We start from the raw sequence: 22,475 nt of genomic DNA on the forward strand, positions 1-22,475 counted from the left end.
AACTTCCATGTGTGTAAAATCCCTATTTTAATTGGACTTCAGTTTTTGAGTAGGGATTTTATTCCCTACGCTTCAAATTTTATGTTTGGAAAATCCCTATTTTATTTGGAAAAATCCCTATTGTATTTATTATTATTAGGGAGTGGTTTTAGCATAAAATACGGGTGTGCGCGAAAATCTCCCGAATTTTCATTTTCAAAAGTTGGCAGCTATGTGGAAAATAAGGGAATGTCCCAGGAAATACAGGTCATATAGTCACCCTTGATATATGATTACATGCTTTTTAATTTTTTTTTTTCATCGAAGGCAAAGTTCAATACTGTTTCAAGCATAAAATGATTTCTGCTTAAATGTTATTTGCAACTGAAACTAATGTTATTAAAGCACTGAACTACAGTGGCTTTTTTCAAAAGCAAGATCTTTAAAACTTGACATTGTCTACAAGTTGAAATGAGAATTATAATTGTTTTAAAAAATTATATAGTTTTAAATAATTGGCGTTTCGAAATTAAAAATGAGTAAATGTTGAATATAAATTAAAAAAATCAATTTAATTTTTGTAAAAAATCACTGTTTTTATTATTTTTTTTATCAACCGCGATATGAACGTCCTTGAATTTTAAAATTTTGTCTGGAAAAGTGCTTGAATAGTCCTTGAAATTTTTTATTTTCAAGGAGTATGAACCATGATTTCTTAAAATTTGTTGGAACGTATTATACAAACCTAGGTATGTAAATCAAATTTGTACTAGTTAAAAAAAGTTTGAGTACACTTTGTATACTGTCATTCATAGCATAACATGAATGAAAAATCCACTGGAATGTAGATGGGACAAATTCTCTCATCAAATTTTGTGTTATTTCATTTTTTTCCCGTTTTGAAGTTTTTCCTGCTTAAATTGATTTTAAGATGGGTTGTGGAAAGCAACATGGAAGGCATTGCTACTGTTACTCAGAAAGGATGTAATGTAGTTATTCTCTCACACATAGTTGTTGATAAATTTGATAAGTTATTCAAAACTTTTCTGGTTAGCAGAATGCATTTGAGTTTGATTTTAATTATTTCACACTATTATGTGAAAAAAGCAATTTCAATGAGTTCTATTGAAATGCAAGGTTAAAACTAAATTCAATTTCAATTCATTCAATTTGGTAATAAAAATTCATTGTCCATTTGGTCTCTCTCTAAAAATATTTTGGTCACTATTTCAAGCATTTCTGTCACTATTTGGTCACTTTTTCAAGCATTTTGGTCACTATTTTCACTAGTTTTGAGCCCATGATCCGTGCTGACCCCTGCCTTGGCTTAAACCTCACTGTAGGCGAGGGCTCAATACAAATATATTTTTGTCTCTATTGAGATGACAAAAAAAAATTGTCGAAAACCACTGTATTTTATTCATACAGCTATATTTTTTTTTTTTTTTTTTTTGTGCCGCCCCAGTGTGGTTGCATTCAGGTATGATCTATCAAATGTATGTACATATACATATTTTCTAATGTCTTGTGTCAAAGAAACTTTTTAACAATTTGTTTCCTAATGGAAAAAAAGTTCGTAAAATCAGAGTTCAGTGAACAACCCCCTGCGTAGCTTCTCGGTTCTAGCGCTTACGCGAGTGCAAGCCAACTGTAAAGAATTTTGATGCAGTGAAACCAACTACATCTTTGACTAATTATGTCACAAAGGAAACAACTGTAAAGACTTTAATCTTGTGGGCATTGAAATTGCCGAAAAGGGAAATCTTTAATTTCTTAATTGTGTTCCATTTTTCTTCTCCATCAGGTGAATTTGAAAAGCATAAATGCGTGTAAAGAAATCTACGATTATGATGTCATTATGATATTGTAATTAAAATTATTGATTTTATAATTAATATAAATAATTTTATAATATAATTAATTTTTCTAAATTTTTATTAATTTATATCAATTTTTTGATTTAAAAAAAAAAACGGAATTTTTTGAAAATTTGACTGGAAAACCTGGAAAAGTCAGGGAAATTTTTTTACGAAAATGAGTATGAACCCTGTATATATGAAATTTTGATGTCTGAATCAATTATGAGCGTCTTTTTTTTTTTTCTTTCAGCCTCAGCAGGTGTCTAATGAAATTAGCTCTTCAGAATTGACACCTCAACCTGCTGCCACCATAGCTACTGCTGCTAGTTTGTCCTTACCACATAGTGCCGCACAACCTGAAGGAAAGTGAAAAGCTGAAGTTGTCTCCAGTAAACCAGCTGATGATAAACCAAAAGTAACTGAACCTTCTAGTGAATCTTTGAGGTGAGTGATTTGATAATTTTCATAGTTAAATTTATTTTTATAGTAATTATTTTAGTGTGGCAAATGTATAGATATATATTTGCCAATTTAATCAATTTTAAAGATACTTATTCCGATGAATTTCCTTTCATCAAACGTTCCAGAAGAGGGCTGACTTTTCCTTTTTGTACAAGTTGTGTTACGGACATAAACATCGGTCATGGAAAGACTGCCATCATCAGTCGTGAAGTGAAAAAAAAACATCAAGCGTCACAAAAAGTCAGTGTTCTTCAAAAATTGACGGTGTTTTCCTTCATCTTCCGATGATTTTGGGGTCATTCGCAGAGAATGTTTGTTCACAGCGTTTCTGATTGAACACAATATTTATTTTTACATCACTGAAGTTTTGGCCTCCAATTTCACTTGTTTTTTGCGTAGGAATTTTATTCCCAAGGGTTTAACTTCCATGTGTGTAAAATCCCTATTTTAATTGGACTTCAGTTTTTGAGTAGGGATTTTATTCCCTACGCTTCAAATTTTATGTTTGGAAAATCCCTATTTTATTTGGAAAAATCCCTATTGTATTTATTATTATTAGGGAGTGGTTTTAGCATAAAATACGGGTGTGCGCGAAAATCTCCCGAATTTTCATTTTCAAAAGTTGGCAGCTATGTGGAAAATAAGGGAATGTCCCAGGAAATACAGGTCATATAGTCACCCTTGATATATGATTACATGCTTTTTAATTTTTTTTTTTCATCGAAGGCAAAGTTCAATACTGTTTCAAGCATAAAATGATTTCTGCTTAAATGTTATTTGCAACTGAAACTAATGTTATTAAAGCACTGAACTACAGTGGCTTTTTTCAAAAGCAAGATCTTTAAAACTTGACATTGTCTACAAGTTGAAATGAGAATTATAATTGTTTTAAAAAATTATATAGTTTTAAATAATTGGCGTTTCGAAATTAAAAATGAGTAAATGTTGAATATAAATTAAAAAAATCAATTTAATTTTTGTAAAAAATCACTGTTTTTATTATTTTTTTTATCAACCGCGATATGAACGTCCTTGAATTTTAAAATTTTGTCTGGAAAAGTGCTTGAATAGTCCTTGAAATTTTTTATTTTCAAGGAGTATGAACCATGATTTCTTAAAATTTGTTGGAACGTATTATACAAACCTAGGTATGTAAATCAAATTTGTACTAGTTAAAAAAAGTTTGAGTACACTTTGTATACTGTCATTCATAGCATAACATGAATGAAAAATCCACTGGAATGTAGATGGGACAAATTCTCTCATCAAATTTTGTGTTATTTCATTTTTTTCCCGTTTTGAAGTTTTTCCTGCTTAAATTGATTTTAAGATGGGTTGTGGAAAGCAACATGGAAGGCATTGCTACTGTTACTCAGAAAGGATGTAATGTAGTTATTCTCTCACACATAGTTGTTGATAAATTTGATAAGTTATTCAAAACTTTTCTGGTTAGCAGAATGCATTTGAGTTTGATTTTAATTATTTCACACTATTATGTGAAAAAAGCAATTTCAATGAGTTCTATTGAAATGCAAGGTTAAAACTAAATTCAATTTCAATTCATTCAATTTGGTAATAAAAATTCATTGTCCATTTGGTCTCTCTCTAAAAATATTTTGGTCACTATTTCAAGCATTTCTGTCACTATTTGGTCACTTTTTCAAGCATTTTGGTCACTATTTTCACTAGTTTTGAGCCCATGATCCGTGCTGACCCCTGCCTTGGCTTAAACCTCACTGTAGGCGAGGGCTCAATACAAATATATTTTTGTCTCTATTGAGATGACAAAAAAAAATTGTCGAAAACCACTGTATTTTATTCATACAGCTATATTTTTTTTTTTTTTTTTTTTGTGCCGCCCCAGTGTGGTTGCATTCAGGTATGATCTATCAAATGTATGTACATATACATATTTTCTAATGTCTTGTGTCAAAGAAACTTTTTAACAATTTGTTTCCTAATGGAAAAAAAGTTCGTAAAATCAGAGTTCAGTGAACAACCCCCTGCGTAGCTTCTCGGTTCTAGCGCTTACGCGAGTGCAAGCCAACTGTAAAGAATTTTGATGCAGTGAAACCAACTACATCTTTGACTAATTATGTCACAAAGGAAACAACTGTAAAGACTTTAATCTTGTGGGCATTGAAATTGCCGAAAAGGGAAATCTTTAATTTCTTAATTGTGTTCCATTTTTCTTCTCCATCAGGTGAATTTGAAAAGCATAAATGCGTGTAAAGAAATCTACGATTATGATGTCATTATGATATTGTAATTAAAATTATTGATTTTATAATTAATATAAATAATTTTATAATATAATTAATTTTTCTAAATTTTTATTAATTTATATCAATTTTTTGATTTAAAAAAAAAAACGGAATTTTTTGAAAATTTGACTGGAAAACCTGGAAAAGTCAGGGAAATTTTTTTACGAAAATGAGTATGAACCCTGTATATATGAAATTTTGATGTCTGAATCAATTATGAGCGTCTTTTTTTTTTTTTCTTTCAGCCTCAGCAGGTGTCTAATGAAATTAGCTCTTCAGAATTGACACCTCAACCTGCTGCCACCATAGCTACTGCTGCTAGTTTGTCCTTACCACATAGTGCCGCACAACCTGAAGGAAAGTGAAAAGCTGAAGTTGTCTCCAGTAAACCAGCTGATGATAAACCAAAAGTAACTGAACCTTCTAGTGAATCTTTGAGGTGAGTGATTTGATAATTTTCATAGTTAAATTTATTTTTATAGTAATTATTTTAGTGTGGCAAATGTATAGATATATATTTGCCAATTTAATCAATTTTAAAGATACTTATTCCGATGAATTTCCTTTCATCAAACGTTCCAGAAGAGGGCTGACTTTTCCTTTTTGTACAAGTTGTGTTACGGACATAAACATCGGTCATGGAAAGACTGCCATCATCAGTCGTGAAGTGAAAAAAAAACATCAAGCGTCACAAAAAGTCAGTGTTCTTCAAAAATTGACGGTGTTTTCCTTCATCTTCCGATGATTTTGGGGTCATTCGCAGAGAATGTTTGTTCACAGCGTTTCTGATTGAACACAATATTTATTTTTACATCACTGAAGTTTTGGCCTCCAATTTCACTTGTTTTTTGCGTAGGAATTTTATTCCCAAGGGTTTAACTTCCATGTGTGTAAAATCCCTATTTTAATTGGACTTCAGTTTTTGAGTAGGGATTTTATTCCCTACGCTTCAAATTTTATGTTTGGAAAATCCCTATTTTATTTGGAAAAATCCCTATTGTATTTATTATTATTAGGGAGTGGTTTTAGCATAAAATACGGGTGTGCGCGAAAATCTCCCGAATTTTCATTTTCAAAAGTTGGCAGCTATGTGAAAATAAGGGAATGTCCCAGGAAATACAGGTCATATAGTCACCCTTGATATATGATTACATGCTTTTTAATTTTTTTTTTTCATCGAAGGCAAAGTTCAATACTGTTTCAAGCATAAAATGATTTCTGCTTAAATGTTATTTGCAACTGAAACTAATGTTATTAAAGCACTGAACTACAGTGGCTTTTTTCAAAAGCAAGATCTTTAAAACTTGACATTGTCTACAAGTTGAAATGAGAATTATAATTGTTTTAAAAAATTATATAGTTTTAAATAATTGGCGTTTCGAAATTAAAAATGAGTAAATGTTGAATATAAATTAAAAAAATCAATTTAATTTTTGTAAAAAATCACTGTTTTTATTATTTTTTTTATCAACCGCGATATGAACGTCCTTGAATTTTAAAATTTTGTCTGGAAAAGTGCTTGAATAGTCCTTGAAATTTTTTATTTTCAAGGAGTATGAACCATGATTTCTTAAAATTTGTTGGAACGTATTATACAAACCTAGGTATGTAAATCAAATTTGTACTAGTTAAAAAAAGTTTGAGTACACTTTGTATACTGTCATTCATAGCATAACATGAATGAAAAATCCACTGGAATGTAGATGGGACAAATTCTCTCATCAAATTTTGTGTTATTTCATTTTTTTCCCGTTTTGAAGTTTTTCCTGCTTAAATTGATTTTAAGATGGGTTGTGGAAAGCAACATGGAAGGCATTGCTACTGTTACTCAGAAAGGATGTAATGTAGTTATTCTCTCACACATAGTTGTTGATAAATTTGATAAGTTATTCAAAACTTTTCTGGTTAGCAGAATGCATTTGAGTTTGATTTTAATTATTTCACACTATTATGTGAAAAAAGCAATTTCAATGAGTTCTATTGAAATGCAAGGTTAAAACTAAATTCAATTTCAATTCATTCAATTTGGTAATAAAAATTCATTGTCCATTTGGTCTCTCTCTAAAAATATTTTGGTCACTATTTCAAGCATTTCTGTCACTATTTGGTCACTTTTTCAAGCATTTTGGTCACTATTTTCACTAGTTTTGAGCCCATGATCCGTGCTGACCCCTGCCTTGGCTTAAACCTCACTGTAGGCGAGGGCTCAATACAAATATATTTTTGTCTCTATTGAGATGACAAAAAAAAATTGTCGAAAACCACTGTATTTTATTCATACAGCTATATTTTTTTTTTTTTTTTTTTGTGCCGCCCCAGTGTGGTTGCATTCAGGTATGATCTATCAAATGTATGTACATATACATATTTTCTAATGTCTTGTGTCAAAGAAACTTTTTAACAATTTGTTTCCTAATGGAAAAAAAGTTCGTAAAATCAGAGTTCAGTGAACAACCCCCTGCGTAGCTTCTCGGTTCTAGCGCTTACGCGAGTGCAAGCCAACTGTAAAGAATTTTGATGCAGTGAAACCAACTACATCTTTGACTAATTATGTCACAAAGGAAACAACTGTAAAGACTTAAATCTTGTGGGCATTGAAATTGCCGAAAAGGGAAATCTTTAATTTCTTAATTGTGTTCCATTTTTCTTCTCCATCAGGTGAATTTGAAAAGCATAAATGCGTGTAAAGAAATCTACGATTATGATGTCATTATGATATTGTAATTAAAATTATTGATTTTATAATTAAAATTATTGATTTTATAATTAAAATTATTGATTTTATAATTAATATAAATAATTTTATAATATAATTAATTTTTCTAAATTTTTATTAATTTATATCAATTTTTTGATTTTAAAAAAAAAAACGGAATTTTTTGAAAATTTGACTGGAAAACCTGGAAAAGTCAGGGAAATTTTTTTACGAAAATGAGTATGAACCCTGTATATATGAAATTTTGATGTCTGAATCAATTATGAGCGTCTTTTTTTTTTTTTCTTTCAGCCTCAGCAGGTGTCTAATGAAATTAGCTCTTCAGAATTGACACCTCAACCTGCTGCCACCATAGCTACTGCTGCTAGTTTGTCCTTACCACATAGTGCCGCACAACCTGAAGGAAAGTGAAAAGCTGAAGTTGTCTCCAGTAAACCAGCTGATGATAAACCAAAAGTAACTGAACCTTCTAGTGAATCTTTGAGGTGAGTGATTTGATAATTTTCATAGTTAAATTTATTTTTATAGTAATTATTTTAGTGTGGCAAATGTATAGATATATATTTGCCAATTTAATCAATTTTAAAGATACTTATTCCGATGAATTTCCTTTCATCAAACGTTCCAGAAGAGGGCTGACTTTTCCTTTTTGTACAAGTTGTGTTACGGACATAAACATCGGTCATGGAAAGACTGCCATCATCAGTCGTGAAGTGAAAAAAAAACATCAAGCGTCACAAAAAGTCAGTGTTCTTCAAAAATTGACGGTGTTTTCCTTCATCTTCCGATGATTTTGGGGTCATTCGCAGAGAATGTTTGTTCACAGCGTTTCTGATTGAACACAATATTTATTTTTACATCACTGAAGTTTTGGCCTCCAATTTCACTTGTTTTTTGCGTAGGAATTTTATTCCCAAGGGTTTAACTTCCATGTGTGTAAAATCCCTATTTTAATTGGACTTCAGTTTTTGAGTAGGGATTTTATTCCCTACGCTTCAAATTTTATGTTTGGAAAATCCCTATTTTATTTGGAAAAATCCCTATTGTATTTATTATTATTAGGGAGTGGTTTTAGCATAAAATACGGGTGTGCGCGAAAATCTCCCGAATTTTCATTTTCAAAAGTTGGCAGCTATGTGAAAATAAGGGAATGTCCCAGGAAATACAGGTCATATAGTCACCCTTGATATATGATTACATGCTTTTTAATTTTTTTTTTTCATCGAAGGCAAAGTTCAATACTGTTTCAAGCATAAAATGATTTCTGCTTAAATGTTATTTGCAACTGAAACTAATGTTATTAAAGCACTGAACTACAGTGGCTTTTTTCAAAAGCAAGATCTTTAAAACTTGACATTGTCTACAAGTTGAAATGAGAATTATAATTGTTTTAAAAAATTATATAGTTTTAAATAATTGGCGTTTCGAAATTAAAAATGAGTAAATGTTGAATATAAATTAAAAAAATCAATTTAATTTTTGTAAAAAATCACTGTTTTTATTATTTTTTTTATCAACCGCGATATGAACGTCCTTGAATTTTAAAATTTTGTCTGGAAAAGTGCTTGAATAGTCCTTGAAATTTTTTATTTTCAAGGAGTATGAACCATGATTTCTTAAAATTTGTTGGAACGTATTATACAAACCTAGGTATGTAAATCAAATTTGTACTAGTTAAAAAAAGTTTGAGTACACTTTGTATACTGTCATTCATAGCATAACATGAATGAAAAATCCACTGGAATGTAGATGGGACAAATTCTCTCATCAAATTTTGTGTTATTTCATTTTTTTCCCGTTTTGAAGTTTTTCCTGCTTAAATTGATTTTAAGATGGGTTGTGGAAAGCAACATGGAAGGCATTGCTACTGTTACTCAGAAAGGATGTAATGTAGTTATTCTCTCACACATAGTTGTTGATAAATTTGATAAGTTATTCAAAACTTTTCTGGTTAGCAGAATGCATTTGAGTTTGATTTTAATTATTTCACACTATTATGTGAAAAAAGCAATTTCAATGAGTTCTATTGAAATGCAAGGTTAAAACTAAATTCAATTTCAATTCATTCAATTTGGTAATAAAAATTCATTGTCCATTTGGTCTCTCTCTAAAAATATTTTGGTCACTATTTCAAGCATTTCTGTCACTATTTGGTCACTTTTTCAAGCATTTTGGTCACTATTTTCACTAGTTTTGAGCCCATGATCCGTGCTGACCCCTGCCTTGGCTTAAACCTCACTGTAGGCGAGGGCTCAATACAAATATATTTTTGTCTCTATTGAGATGACAAAAAAAAATTGTCGAAAACCACTGTATTTTATTCATACAGCTATATTTTTTTTTTTTTTTTTTTTGTGCCGCCCCAGTGTGGTTGCATTCAGGTATGATCTATCAAATGTATGTACATATACATATTTTCTAATGTCTTGTGTCAAAGAAACTTTTTAACAATTTGTTTCCTAATGGAAAAAAAGTTCGTAAAATCAGAGTTCAGTGAACAACCCCCTGCGTAGCTTCTCGGTTCTAGCGCTTACGCGAGTGCAAGCCAACTGTAAAGAATTTTGATGCAGTGAAACCAACTACATCTTTGACTAATTATGTCACAAAGGAAACAACTGTAAAGACTTAAATCTTGTGGGCATTGAAATTGCCGAAAAGGGAAATCTTTAATTTCTTAATTGTGTTCCATTTTTCTTCTCCATCAGGTGAATTTGAAAAGCATAAATGCGTGTAAAGAAATCTACGATTATGATGTCATTATGATATTGTAATTAAAATTATTGATTTTATAATTAAAATTATTGATTTTATAATTAAAATTATTGATTTTATAATTAATATAAATAATTTTATAATATAATTAATTTTTCTAAATTTTTATTAATTTATATCAATTTTTTGATTTTAAAAAAAAAACGGAATTTTTTGAAAATTTGACTGGAAAACCTGGAAAAGTCAGGGAAATTTTTTTACGAAAATGAGTATGAACCCTGTATATATGAAATTTTGATGTCTGAATCAATTATGAGCGTCTTTTTTTTTTTTTCTTTCAGCCTCAGCAGGTGTCTAATGAAATTAGCTCTTCAGAATTGACACCTCAACCTGCTGCCACCATAGCTACTGCTGCTAGTTTGTCCTTACCACATAGTGCCGCACAACCTGAAGGAAAGTGAAAAGCTGAAGTTGTCTCCAGTAAACCAGCTGATGATAAACCAAAAGTAACTGAACCTTCTAGTGAATCTTTGAGGTGAGTGATTTGATAATTTTCATAGTTAAATTTATTTTTATAGTAATTATTTTAGTGTGGCAAATGTATAGATATATATTTGCCAATTTAATCAATTTTAAAGATACTTATTCCGATGAATTTCCTTTCATCAAACGTTCCAGAAGAGGGCTGACTTTTCCTTTTTGTACAAGTTGTGTTACGGACATAAACATCGGTCATGGAAAGACTGCCATCATCAGTCGTGAAGTGAAAAAAAAACATCAAGCGTCACAAAAAGTCAGTGTTCTTCAAAAATTGACGGTGTTTTCCTTCATCTTCCGATGATTTTGGGGTCATTCGCAGAGAATGTTTGTTCACAGCGTTTCTGATTGAACACAATATTTATTTTTACATCACTGAAGTTTTGGCCTCCAATTTCACTTGTTTTTTGCGTAGGAATTTTATTCCCAAGGGTTTAACTTCCATGTGTGTAAAATCCCTATTTTAATTGGACTTCAGTTTTTGAGTAGGGATTTTATTCCCTACGCTTCAAATTTTATGTTTGGAAAATCCCTATTTTATTTGGAAAAATCCCTATTGTATTTATTATTATTAGGGAGTGGTTTTAGCATAAAATACGGGTGTGCGCGAAAATCTCCCGAATTTTCATTTTCAAAAGTTGGCAGCTATGTGAAAATAAGGGAATGTCCCAGGAAATACAGGTCATATAGTCACCCTTGATATATGATTACATGCTTTTTAATTTTTTTTTTTCATCGAAGGCAAAGTTCAATACTGTTTCAAGCATAAAATGATTTCTGCTTAAATGTTATTTGCAACTGAAACTAATGTTATTAAAGCACTGAACTACAGTGGCTTTTTTCAAAAGCAAGATCTTTAAAACTTGACATTGTCTACAAGTTGAAATGAGAATTATAATTGTTTTAAAAAATTATATAGTTTTAAATAATTGGCGTTTCGAAATTAAAAATGAGTAAATGTTGAATATAAATTAAAAAAATCAATTTAATTTTTGTAAAAAATCACTGTTTTTATTATTTTTTTTATCAACCGCGATATGAACGTCCTTGAATTTTAAAATTTTGTCTGGAAAAGTGCTTGAATAGTCCTTGAAATTTTTTATTTTCAAGGAGTATGAACCATGATTTCTTAAAATTTGTTGGAACGTATTATACAAACCTAGGTATGTAAATCAAATTTGTACTAGTTAAAAAAAGTTTGAGTACACTTTGTATACTGTCATTCATAGCATAACATGAATGAAAAATCCACTGGAATGTAGATGGGACAAATTCTCTCATCAAATTTTGTGTTATTTCATTTTTTTCCCGTTTTGAAGTTTTTCCTGCTTAAATTGATTTTAAGATGGGTTGTGGAAAGCAACATGGAAGGCATTGCTACTGTTACTCAGAAAGGATGTAATGTAGTTATTCTCTCACACATAGTTGTTGATAAATTTGATAAGTTATTCAAAACTTTTCTGGTTAGCAGAATGCATTTGAGTTTGATTTTAATTATTTCACACTATTATGTGAAAAAAGCAATTTCAATGAGTTCTATTGAAATGCAAGGTTAAAACTAAATTCAATTTCAATTCATTCAATTTGGTAATAAAAATTCATTGTCCGTTTGGTCTCTCTCTAAAAATATTTTGGTCACTATTTCAAGCATTTCTGTCACTATTTGGTCACTTTTTCAAGCATTTTGGTCACTATTTTCACTAGTTTTGAGCCCATGATCCGTGCTGACCCCTGCCTTGGCTTAAACCTCACTGTAGGCGAGGGCTCAATACAAATATATTTTTGTCTCTATTGAGATGACAAAAAAAAATTGTCGAAAACCACTGTATTTTATTCATACAGCTATATTTTTTTTTTTTTTTTTTTGTGCCGCCCCAGTGTGGTTGCATTCAGGTATGATCTATCAAATGTATGTACATATACATATTTTCTAATGTCTTGTGTCAAAGAAACTTTTTAACAATTTGTTTCCTAATGGAAAAAAAGTTCGTAAAATCAGAGTTCAGTGAACAACCCCCTGCGTAGCTTCTCGGTTCTAGCGCTTACGCGAGTGCAAGCCAACTGTAAAGAATTTTGATGCAGTGAAACCAACTACATCTTTGACTAATTATGTCACAAAGGAAACAACTGTAAAGACTTTAATCTTGTGGGCATTGAAATTGCCGAAAAGGGAAATCTTTAATTTCTTAATTGTGTTCCATTTTTCTTCTCCATCAGGTGAATTTGAAAAGCATAAATGCGTGTAAAGAAATCTACGATTATGATGTCATTATGATATTGTAATTAAAATTATTGATTTTATAATTAATATAAATAATTTTATAATATAATTAATTTTTCTAAATTTTTATTAATTTATATCAATTTTTTGATTTAAAAAAAAAAACGGAATTTTTTGAAAATTTGACTGGAAAACCTGGAAAAGTCAGGGAAATTTTTTTACGAAAATGAGTATGAACCCTGTATATATGAAATTTTGATGTCTGAATCAATTATGAGCGTCTTTTTTTTTTTTTTCTTTCAGCCTCAGCAGGTGTCTAATGAAATTAGCTCTTCAGAATTGACACCTCAACCTGCTGCCACCATAGCTACTGCTGCTAGTTTGTCCTTACCACATAGTGCCGCACAACCTGAAGGAAAGTGAAAAGCTGAAGTTGTCTCCAGTAAACCAGCTGATGATAAACCAAAAGTAACTGAACCTTCTAGTGAATCTTTGAGGTGAGTGATTTGATAATTTTCATAGTTAAATTTATTTTTATAGTAATTATTTTAGTGTGGCAAATGTATAGATATATATTTGCCTCATTTCTTGGCTTATATTCCCAGCATGAGCCTTTTTTTTTTTTTTTAACCGATCTATGTGTCACCTTTAGCATCATAGCATAGGGTTATGACATGGCCATCGTGCCCAGATGATTGGTTGAAGAATAATTACATCAAGCACTTGAAATGTTACTTTGGGTCATTCATGTGGGAAAATAAATATCCAAATCACACCATTAACAATAAAATGCTGTCCTGAACCTAGGCTTTCAGTTCACGACTACTACTACCTATAGACCTACTATAGAATCAAGTTCTAAAAACTGAAGGAACGAACTTTTTTTGTATAAACGAAAATTCCGCCTGAACTATTATAATCTCTGCATCTCGTAAATAAATTATAATTTGGCAATCTATAGTGATCAACCTCATCCTCAAAAACCCAAACCTTAGACAAAACAGGAATATCAATATAATCCATAGATTCATTCAATAGGATCATCAGTTAATCAAACTTTGCTCTTATGCTACGAATGTTGAAGTGAACAATGTTAATAATATAAAATTTATCATAATCATGCATATTTTGGGTATGAATAAAATTAATGAACTCCTCCAGAGTGCCAAGATCAGAGAATTTTATTCTAGATATTCCAAGACAATGTAGTTTTATATATAATAACTACCAGCACTCCGGTGAAAACATCAATTTTTACACACAATTTAAAAATTAAAATGTTATGCAGAAAAACATAGCACAAGTGTATAATTGCAAATTTAATTAATTTTAAGTTACTGTAATATTCACATAATATACTAGTAAAAAATTGTAAACAATTGAGTATATTTTAGAAATTTGTATATGAATTTTCCAAATTATTTTTTTAATAGAATGTAAATAAAATTGGGAAGACCCCAGAGTGCACATTTCAGTTAGAGTTCATACATGCTAATTAATGTGATTTAAATCATCAATACGATTGATTTTGTACACTCTGGTGTCCTCCGATTTTCTCAAGTATATTTTTCAATTTCATGACCAGCAAAATTTGAAATCATTTTCTGTTTTGAATTTTTTAGCAAAATACTGTACCTGTTTCATATAAGGTGCAAGATGCTCATTAAAATAAACATTGCTGGGTCTGAGGTGTTCATTAAGTTGTGATGCACACAATTTCAGTTTGTGTGTGGCGTTAAATAATATATCACGTTTTTCCTTTGATTTGAATTGTACGATAATGGGCTTGATTTTGTCCTTTCTTGTCGTGGAACACGGTGGATGGTATTGATATCAGGCTCTAAATCAAGAAGATCCAGTTTGGTTAAAATTGTGGATTTGATGCTATGTATGTCCTCATTCTCTGATTCAGGGAGGCCAAGAATCTCAATGTTAGTTTGTCGTGAATATTGTTGCAGATCAGCGATGTCTACCTGGAGATGGCAGATATGTGATCTCATTGTGGTGTTCTGTCTCTAAAAATGATTGCTCATCTTGATATTTGATTAGATCAGATTGTTGTTGCTTCACCATTTCCCTCAGTAAGATCAATTCTTGTGATTGTGCTGTTATTGTCTGCGACATTAGGCTCGTGATTGACTCTACGTGATTTTAAAGATTGTGGATATACACGAAACAATTTTTGCCGATTCAGGTGAAAGAGCCAACAATTTCACTCACTGAGTCCGGGATATTGATATTGCAGTATTGTAGATCTAGGCTGTTATCAGGGACACCGGAAGTCAGAAATGATGGATGTTGCTCAAAGTATGCGAGTCATTTCTCTGTACAGGTCATAATATTTGCATATATTTTTGCCTGACCATACATTGATGACTGTTTTTTTTGAAGTAGAGTGTCCCGTTTTTTTTTTTTTTTTGGTTTTTTTTTTCGAATTTTTTTTTGATTTTACCGATGACCTGTGCCCCGTCATAATATTCACATAAAACTGTGAAATTCTGTTACAAACCGATTAAGTGCTAGAAAATGGGTTTAATCATCAATCACACACACAGAGATGGTTTTGATCATCAATTCTTTAAAAACATACTAATGCATATTCTGAAATCGAATAGTTCTATTGTATGCATGTTACAGTAACATTGCGGGTCATTTGGTTAAAGTGGTTTCAGAATATTGGGGAAGCTTACATTGAAAACAGAAAGTGATACAAATACATAATGCAGTGGTTCTCGAACTGTGGGCCGCGGCACCCTGCAAAGGTTTTCCGAAGAGACTGTTGAACTGCTCTGGCGAGCCGTGGATAAGCGTTGATTAGGAAAAGAGGTGCCGTGGGTAGAAAAAGTTGAAGAACCCCTGACAGTAGTATAACCCCTGACAATACAAGATTCCCCACTCATCCTCCAATGCTGCCTGCTCTAGGGTCTTTGATGGAGCCCCAGGCCAAGTGATATTTCTGAAGCCCTATTCGGCAAATTATTGAAAGTTTCAAGAGCCGTGCCTGGTGTGCCCATTCTGTTTGACAACACTCCCGTCCTTAGGGGCCGTTCAAGTATTACGTCAGAATAAATTTTAGCCATTTTTTACTCCTCCTTCCCCTTGTCAGCAAAATTTTGTCAGCACTGCCCCCACCTTCTAATGCATGTTGTTGGGATCAGAAACGTATGCAGGAGGAGGGGGGTCAAGGGGACTCGTGCGCCCCCAGAGAAAAAAAAATATTTTAAATGTAAAAAGCATTTTAAAAAAATTATAATTTCAAAAGAAAATACCTTTATATGTTATTATAATCGATTTGTTAATTTCAATGCTATCTGAAGGGTAAGAACTCAAAATTTAAGAAATTCATTACGACCTACGCTTTAAGCCATGTATGGTAAACCCTGGACCCCCCGGACAAAATGTGGACCTGAAGGTTATCTGATGTGGCTTGCCCCTCCCCCCCAACCTAATTTTGTGAAAAAGAACTAAGCGGCCACAGTTCCAGAACACTTGAACGATCTGTGGCACATTTAGAGATCCCTTGAGTGACGTGGTACAATTTTAGAGCGCTTAAGCAGCCCCCAGTGCGTTTCTACATCAATCAAGTTACCCGTGGAACATTACCAGATTATTTAAGTGATCTGTGGCCATGGCACCCATAAGGGGTGGGCTGACGAAGCTCCAGCCCTGGGGCCCAGGATGATTTTCATTTTTTTGTTTTTCATGCTATAAATTATCATAAAGGGGCCCGTGGAATATCCCAGCCTAGGGGCCCTGCTTCAGGATGTGGGGCCCATGTCTGTGGCATAATTACGGATCACTTGAGTGATGTGTTTCAGAGCACTTAAGCAGCCCGGACACATTTCCTGAGCACTTGAAGGATCCGTGAAACATTTAGAGATGATTAAAGTGGCTCTGTAGGGGATTTACCAATAGGGAGAATGTTCATTTTCCCACAATATACCCAAAGGTTTTTTTTTTCGTTTTTGACGGACCGAGTAAGTTGTCATTAAAAATATTTCATATTTTCAGAAAGGGTGGTTGATGACATAAGCATCATCCAAATCCCCCTCTCCCCTTGTCATCAAAAGTGAGCAAATCAGGAACCCCCTCCCCCATCGATGCTGACGTAATACTTGAACGAACCTTTACCTAAGGGGCCCGGTGCGTCTCAATAGTTTCGGACACGAAAAATATTTGCCCGATTGTATATATTGGGGGTAAGAATCGCCAGGGCGTAGTGAGGGGGGACTTGGGGGGGGGGTCTGGTCTCCTCCTGAAATGACAGAAAAGGGGAAAAAGATGGCCAAATCTATTGTTCTATCACTTTGTTTCTTTCCCCCCCCCCCCCAAGGAAATTCTGGCTACACCCCTGACGAATCGACATCCATTATTTCAAAATATGCAAGAATGCTGTGAAATATCCATACATCAAATGTTAAATACACAATTCAATAGATTAACACAAAAACTGGCGAAAATTCAGCACTGAAGGTAATTTTAAACTAATGACAGAAAATCCTGAAACTGATAAAAATTTTGGACTTGATGAAACAAATAATTCCTGTACCAATTCAAAATTTGCAGGGGGAAAATTTTTCAGAATTGTTCAAAGAAATAATTCCAGAACTGATGAAACTTCAGAATTCATGACAGCCTCAAATAGTTTACCGTGAGTGCAGGGGCCCCACAAAGCACGGTGTCCAGTGTGACCGCTCCTGTCACACATTCCTAAGAGTGGCTCTCACTTTCACAGCGGAAATCACTTTTCCTCATTTCTCTTTGACAGCCTCAACCGTTTGTCAATGCATATCTGTTTAAATTTTTTTGGCTGGGCTATGCCCTCACATCCCATTGGCTGGGATTTTTGGCGGCCCGAAACAGAAGCGGATTTAAGGGCGGGCACACACCCTGGGTCACGTAAAACCCAAACGTTACTTTTTTTTCTAATTTAAAGGGCCCAGTATTTACTTATGCGTCCGGTGCCTTAACTGACTTTAATTTGCATCTGCGCCCCCCCCTTCCCAAGCAAAACTTTTCACATGCTCTTGCATAGTGAATTTACAGCTTGAAAGAAACTCCAAAGAATTATGGTAATTGTCCCAGGCCTGTTCTCATGTCAGCCCTACCCTTGGGTCAAATGCCGAACTTGACCATACGGAAATTGGTCGTCGACATCTGCACAACAATTTTACGGAATTTAAGAGTTTAACACTTGAAAGTTATTGTCAACATTCCCAGTATAAACGTCAGCGATAGTTTTTCTACAGTTAATTACACAAAAGAAAGCAAATATATATATATATAAATAAATCATTTAGATAAAAGCAAACTTACATGGGGTATAATCTAGTTCATCAATATATGACACTGAAATCCTTTGAACTTTGAAAAGAAAAAACAAATCTTTAAGCCTCTTTTTTTTTTTTTTTTGCTCACATAGGAGCATTTTATTATTCCAATAGAGCAAATTTGTGATTACTACTATCTGACATAAATAGCTCAATCTTACACGAATGGCGAGGAATGGTTAGATTCTCTAGATGCAGCTGGTCATCCGACAGACATTGAGTGGGGGGAAAAATTACACACCATAGGAAGTCTGGCCAGGACCGCAACTGGGGGGGAGCTGACGGGTTTTGTGCCCCATGCGCTAGACCCCAAAGGGACGCAAATTTCATTCTGAAACCTCGCCTTCAACATTACAAGGAATTGTCAAAAAGGGCGCTTGCCCTGGGTGACTAAGCATCCAGTTGTGACCTAGCATAGGAATCCATATTGCTGTACAGCAGAAACGATTTTTCCCCCTCATGTAGTAGGTATACCATATATCTATTCAAGGAAAAAGCCAGGGAATTTTAGCCACACACTAATTATATGCTATCAGCGGCTCTCTTTTTGCAGAGTAAAAAAAGACTGACATCTTCTGTATTGTTAATTGAACGCATGTGTTGAATGGATCTGCAAAACGATTTTTCCTCTCCCTGTAGAAATATTTGGTTCCGAGGAAAAAAATCTTATTCCCCTCAAAGTTATGCAGCTTGGTCACTGGTGAGTAGCACAGATGTTTTTCCAGTCTCCAAGGAACGTGGGATACAGAGTTTTCTCATGGCATTTTCTATGGTGCTAACAATGCCAAACTGTGAACCCGTAAACAACATGGTCATCTGGTTGGGAACAGAGAGCCAGCAGTAGGGTATTTTGTGGGAAAGGGGAGGGAGAGTATGGAAAAACATTTCCCACCCCTGCTGTGAGGTTCAAAATTATGAAAAGAAAAAAAACACAATTAAAAATGCTAGTTTCGAGGGGGACGAGAGGACCAGAGACATGTTTCCCTTCCTTGAGGCCTTGCAACAAAGCGAAGGATATCAGATATTCTTTATTGTTCTATCAGTGTATCCTGGTGAGGAAATCCTTTTCAAAAGAAAATCCTTCATCATTGAAAAGGGGAATGCATCTCGAAATACAGTAAAAGTCTGCTATAACGAGTATGGCCTAAAATGAGTGATTTGCAAGTGATTATGAAATAGCTAATGTTAACGATATGAAAGATATTTGGTTATAGTGAGTTGAAAATTAGTATGCATTTGCTGTAAAATTAAAATATAAAATACTTCGCAAAAATGCCAATTTTTCCATCTCGCCTCAAGAATTTAATATGAATTAATAGCATATGCTGTTTATGAAGATTGCTCTGAGGCACTGCTGACAAAGAATAGACATGAAATAAATTGCTTTAACCAGTCATCTGGCTAAGACAGCATATAACGTCATGCCAATTGTCTTTCTCACATGGATACGATAGAATAATTCATAATACTGCTGCTGCCAATTGCACAGGGATCCTTCTATTGCAATGTTTCTCAACCTTTTCTAACCCACAGACCAGTAAAATGACTGAATGCAGACCACTATTTTACATGAGCAGGGGCGAGGGATTTGTCACTTCTCCCCACCCCCCACGAAAGGTGAAAAAATTAACCATACATACGTAATCACGTGATTATGTTTACCACACTAACATATCAGTTTTTTACCCACTCTGAGTGAAATATCGGTTTAACCTCCCCATCTTTTTCTGGTAAAAGTTTGACTATAAAACAAGAACATTAAGCGTCATTAATAACATGGTAAATATGAAAGGGCATGTTTTTTGAACATGGAAAGAATATTGAAGATACATATTATTTGTATCGAACAAATCAAAACACTGTACAGTGGAACCTCCCATAACACTCGCTTCTCGTTAGCGGACACTTTTGAATCCCTTGGAATACAGCTCCAATTTATTTCACCATTTAGTCCCATATGTGTCCATTATCGAGAGATTCCATTGTAGTATGAATATGATTTTCGTACCTTTCACTCTTAATGAAATGGTTGAGCTTTGTCTGCCCTTGAACATGAAAAAATTATTAAAGATAAATATTATTTGTATCAAACAAATCAAAATACTGTACAGTGGAACCTCCCATAACACTCACTTCTCATTAGCTGACACTTTTGAATCCCAGAGTTCTTTTATATCTAGCTCAATATTAGTCAAATGCAGTCATAGATTGGCACATACACAAGCCTATTTCTATATTTTGTTTTTATTCCAAGGAGGGGGATGAAAAGCCTTTCTTGCAGAGATATGTGGTTGGAAACTGCATGACGATTTTCAATGCTTCAGATAGTTAAAAAAAATCCCTTTCTCACTGAAGGTTAAATCCAGAACTTCCAACATTCCAAGATCATTGAATTGTATTTTGAGCCCACTGTCACGATAATTCAATTAACTGCTCTTTCTTATAATGGAAGCTGATGTCTGTAATTGTATGCCTGAAACGGATTACAAACCCACAAAAATTTCTTTACAATTTCGAGATGTATGCAGACTTTTTCTGGAAATTCGAAATCAGTGCATATAACGCATTCCACTGAAAATAATTCCAATATTGGGAAATATAATTTTCTTTCAAATGCCTTTACTTTGTGGAAGGCATTAAGAACTGTTAGAAATTTTCCCTGAAGAGAGAGGTTCAGTTCATTCACTTTAGAAAAAATGTCTGAAAGATATGCCAAAGTTTCGTCATATTAATATAATTAAGTTTCATCTACAAGTAGCAATGTGAAATCAGAATTAGGCTTATGTTCGTTCACAAACAATAAAACTTCATATCTCAATTGACACAGCCTTGTTAGTATTTTGTCTCTGGAGAGCCAGCGAATTTCAGAGTGGAGCAAGAGTTGCGTATGCTCACTAACCATTTCATAACAATATCTTAAATAACCTGCTATTCAACTGCAAGCCTTAATAAAATTAATGAGCTTTACTACGTTTTCTAGTACTTTTTTGAATTATGGTGGCATTCCTTTGGAAGCCCATGCTTCCCTATGTATAAAACAATGCACTCAATACATATCCGGAGCTACTTCCTTGATCTTAGAAACGACACTACTATGCTTGTCTGTAAGTGCGCGAGCTCCATCCGAACAAAAGTGTTTTTTATAACGTTTATAATTATATTCTATAATGTTTCTACTGGATCTTTCTCTTGCGCAACTGTTGAAAGAGTGAAACAGGGTCACCACAGAGTGGCAGCCTAACAAAGGTTTTCCGAAGAGATTCCTCGTTAAATTTCTCTGGGGAGTCATGGATAAGTGTTTGTTAAGGTAAGGAGCGCAGCGGGTGGAAAAGGTTTGAGAACCCATGCATTAAAGCAGGAGTTCTCAAACTTTGCGCCTTGGGGACACCGCAGATGATCCGGGCAAAGGTTTTTGAAAATATTCTTTGTTCAACAGCTCTAAGAAGCTGGCAGAGCTCGTGCATAAGCATTGCGAATGGGCGCAGCAGGTAGAAAAAGTTTGATAACCCCCTGCTTAGGTTGGATGCTTTGTTTTGTTCATCTTGCTGTGTGTATAGTTTTTCTAGTATGTTACCTCTAGTTTTTCTTTTCTGAATATCTTGTTCTCCTAGATTGTATATTCCATATTTCCATTTTTATTTTTTGCATACTAGCTGTTATACCTGGAATTTTAATCCTGCTATTGTTTTCATTATTAAACACAGCGACCTTTTTTGGCCAAATCCAGCAAAAATTTTTTGCCCTGGCCCTTACATCATTTAAAGGTTTTATTCTACTGGCTCCTGCTTTATCAGCGCCTGGAGACCTACAGCTCAATATAGTTAAATCCAAAAATAACCAATTTAAATACTCCAAACTATCGGTTTTAAATACATCCGAAAATAATATTAAATATTCCCTCTATTCTCCGTCTATTTTAACAGTAACTGGTTCACAAAATATAAATGAACTTTATGATAGCACGGGGCTGGTGTAATGAAAGGCTTTGAAAATGAAGTAAATTTTTATCCATATTTTGATTAGTATAAATTTTAACTTTATTTTTCAGTGTCATCAAAAATGGCAGAAGCTAGGGAAACTACTCCTGAGGAAAAAGAAAAAAACGAAGAGTCAACATTCTCACTTGCTGTAAGTTTCAAATCTTATCACTTCATTCAGGAATGGAAAATATGCTACAATTCTGATAATAGGGGCAGGGCTCGGCACAGGTCACTTTTTCCTCTAAAAGTCACTTTTTTAGAAGCTGGTCACTTTTATTACGTATTTTCAGGCCCAGGTCACTTTTTCCACTTTTTTAGCACAAAAATACCTCTGTCTCGCGCGCTTTTCTGCTGTCTGTGTTTTTCTTTTCTTCAAGGAGAAACTTTACCGCGGTTCAAGGTCGCTAATTTCCTC

General features: G+C 33.4%; 1 protein-coding gene across 8 annotated transcripts in view; it reads left to right on the forward strand.

Moving 5' to 3' along the window:
* LOC149086369 (uncharacterized) overlaps positions 1-22,475 on the forward strand; it is a 139,408-nt gene that overhangs the window by 38,543 nt on the left and 78,390 nt on the right. For all 8 annotated transcript variants that reach the window (XR_016195717.1, XM_089254879.1, XM_089254888.1 and 5 more), the window contains 6 exons: positions 2,089-2,282; positions 4,810-5,003; positions 7,572-7,765; positions 10,334-10,527; positions 13,054-13,247; positions 22,129-22,208. Coding sequence is in view for 7 of the 8 variants with exons in the window: in XM_089254879.1 (XP_089111005.1) it covers positions 22,140-22,208 (69 nt within the window). In the remaining variant the exon portion in view is untranslated. The remainder of the gene's footprint in view (positions 1-2,088; positions 2,283-4,809; positions 5,004-7,571; positions 7,766-10,333; positions 10,528-13,053; positions 13,248-22,128; positions 22,209-22,475) is intronic.

The sequence above is a fragment of the Pholcus phalangioides genome, unplaced genomic scaffold (assembly GCF_987345545.1).
Source record: "Pholcus phalangioides strain wild (caught in Gottingen) unplaced genomic scaffold, Ppha-v1.0 ptg000004l_1, whole genome shotgun sequence".
Classification (NCBI taxonomy): Eukaryota; Metazoa; Arthropoda; class Arachnida; order Araneae; family Pholcidae; genus Pholcus; species Pholcus phalangioides.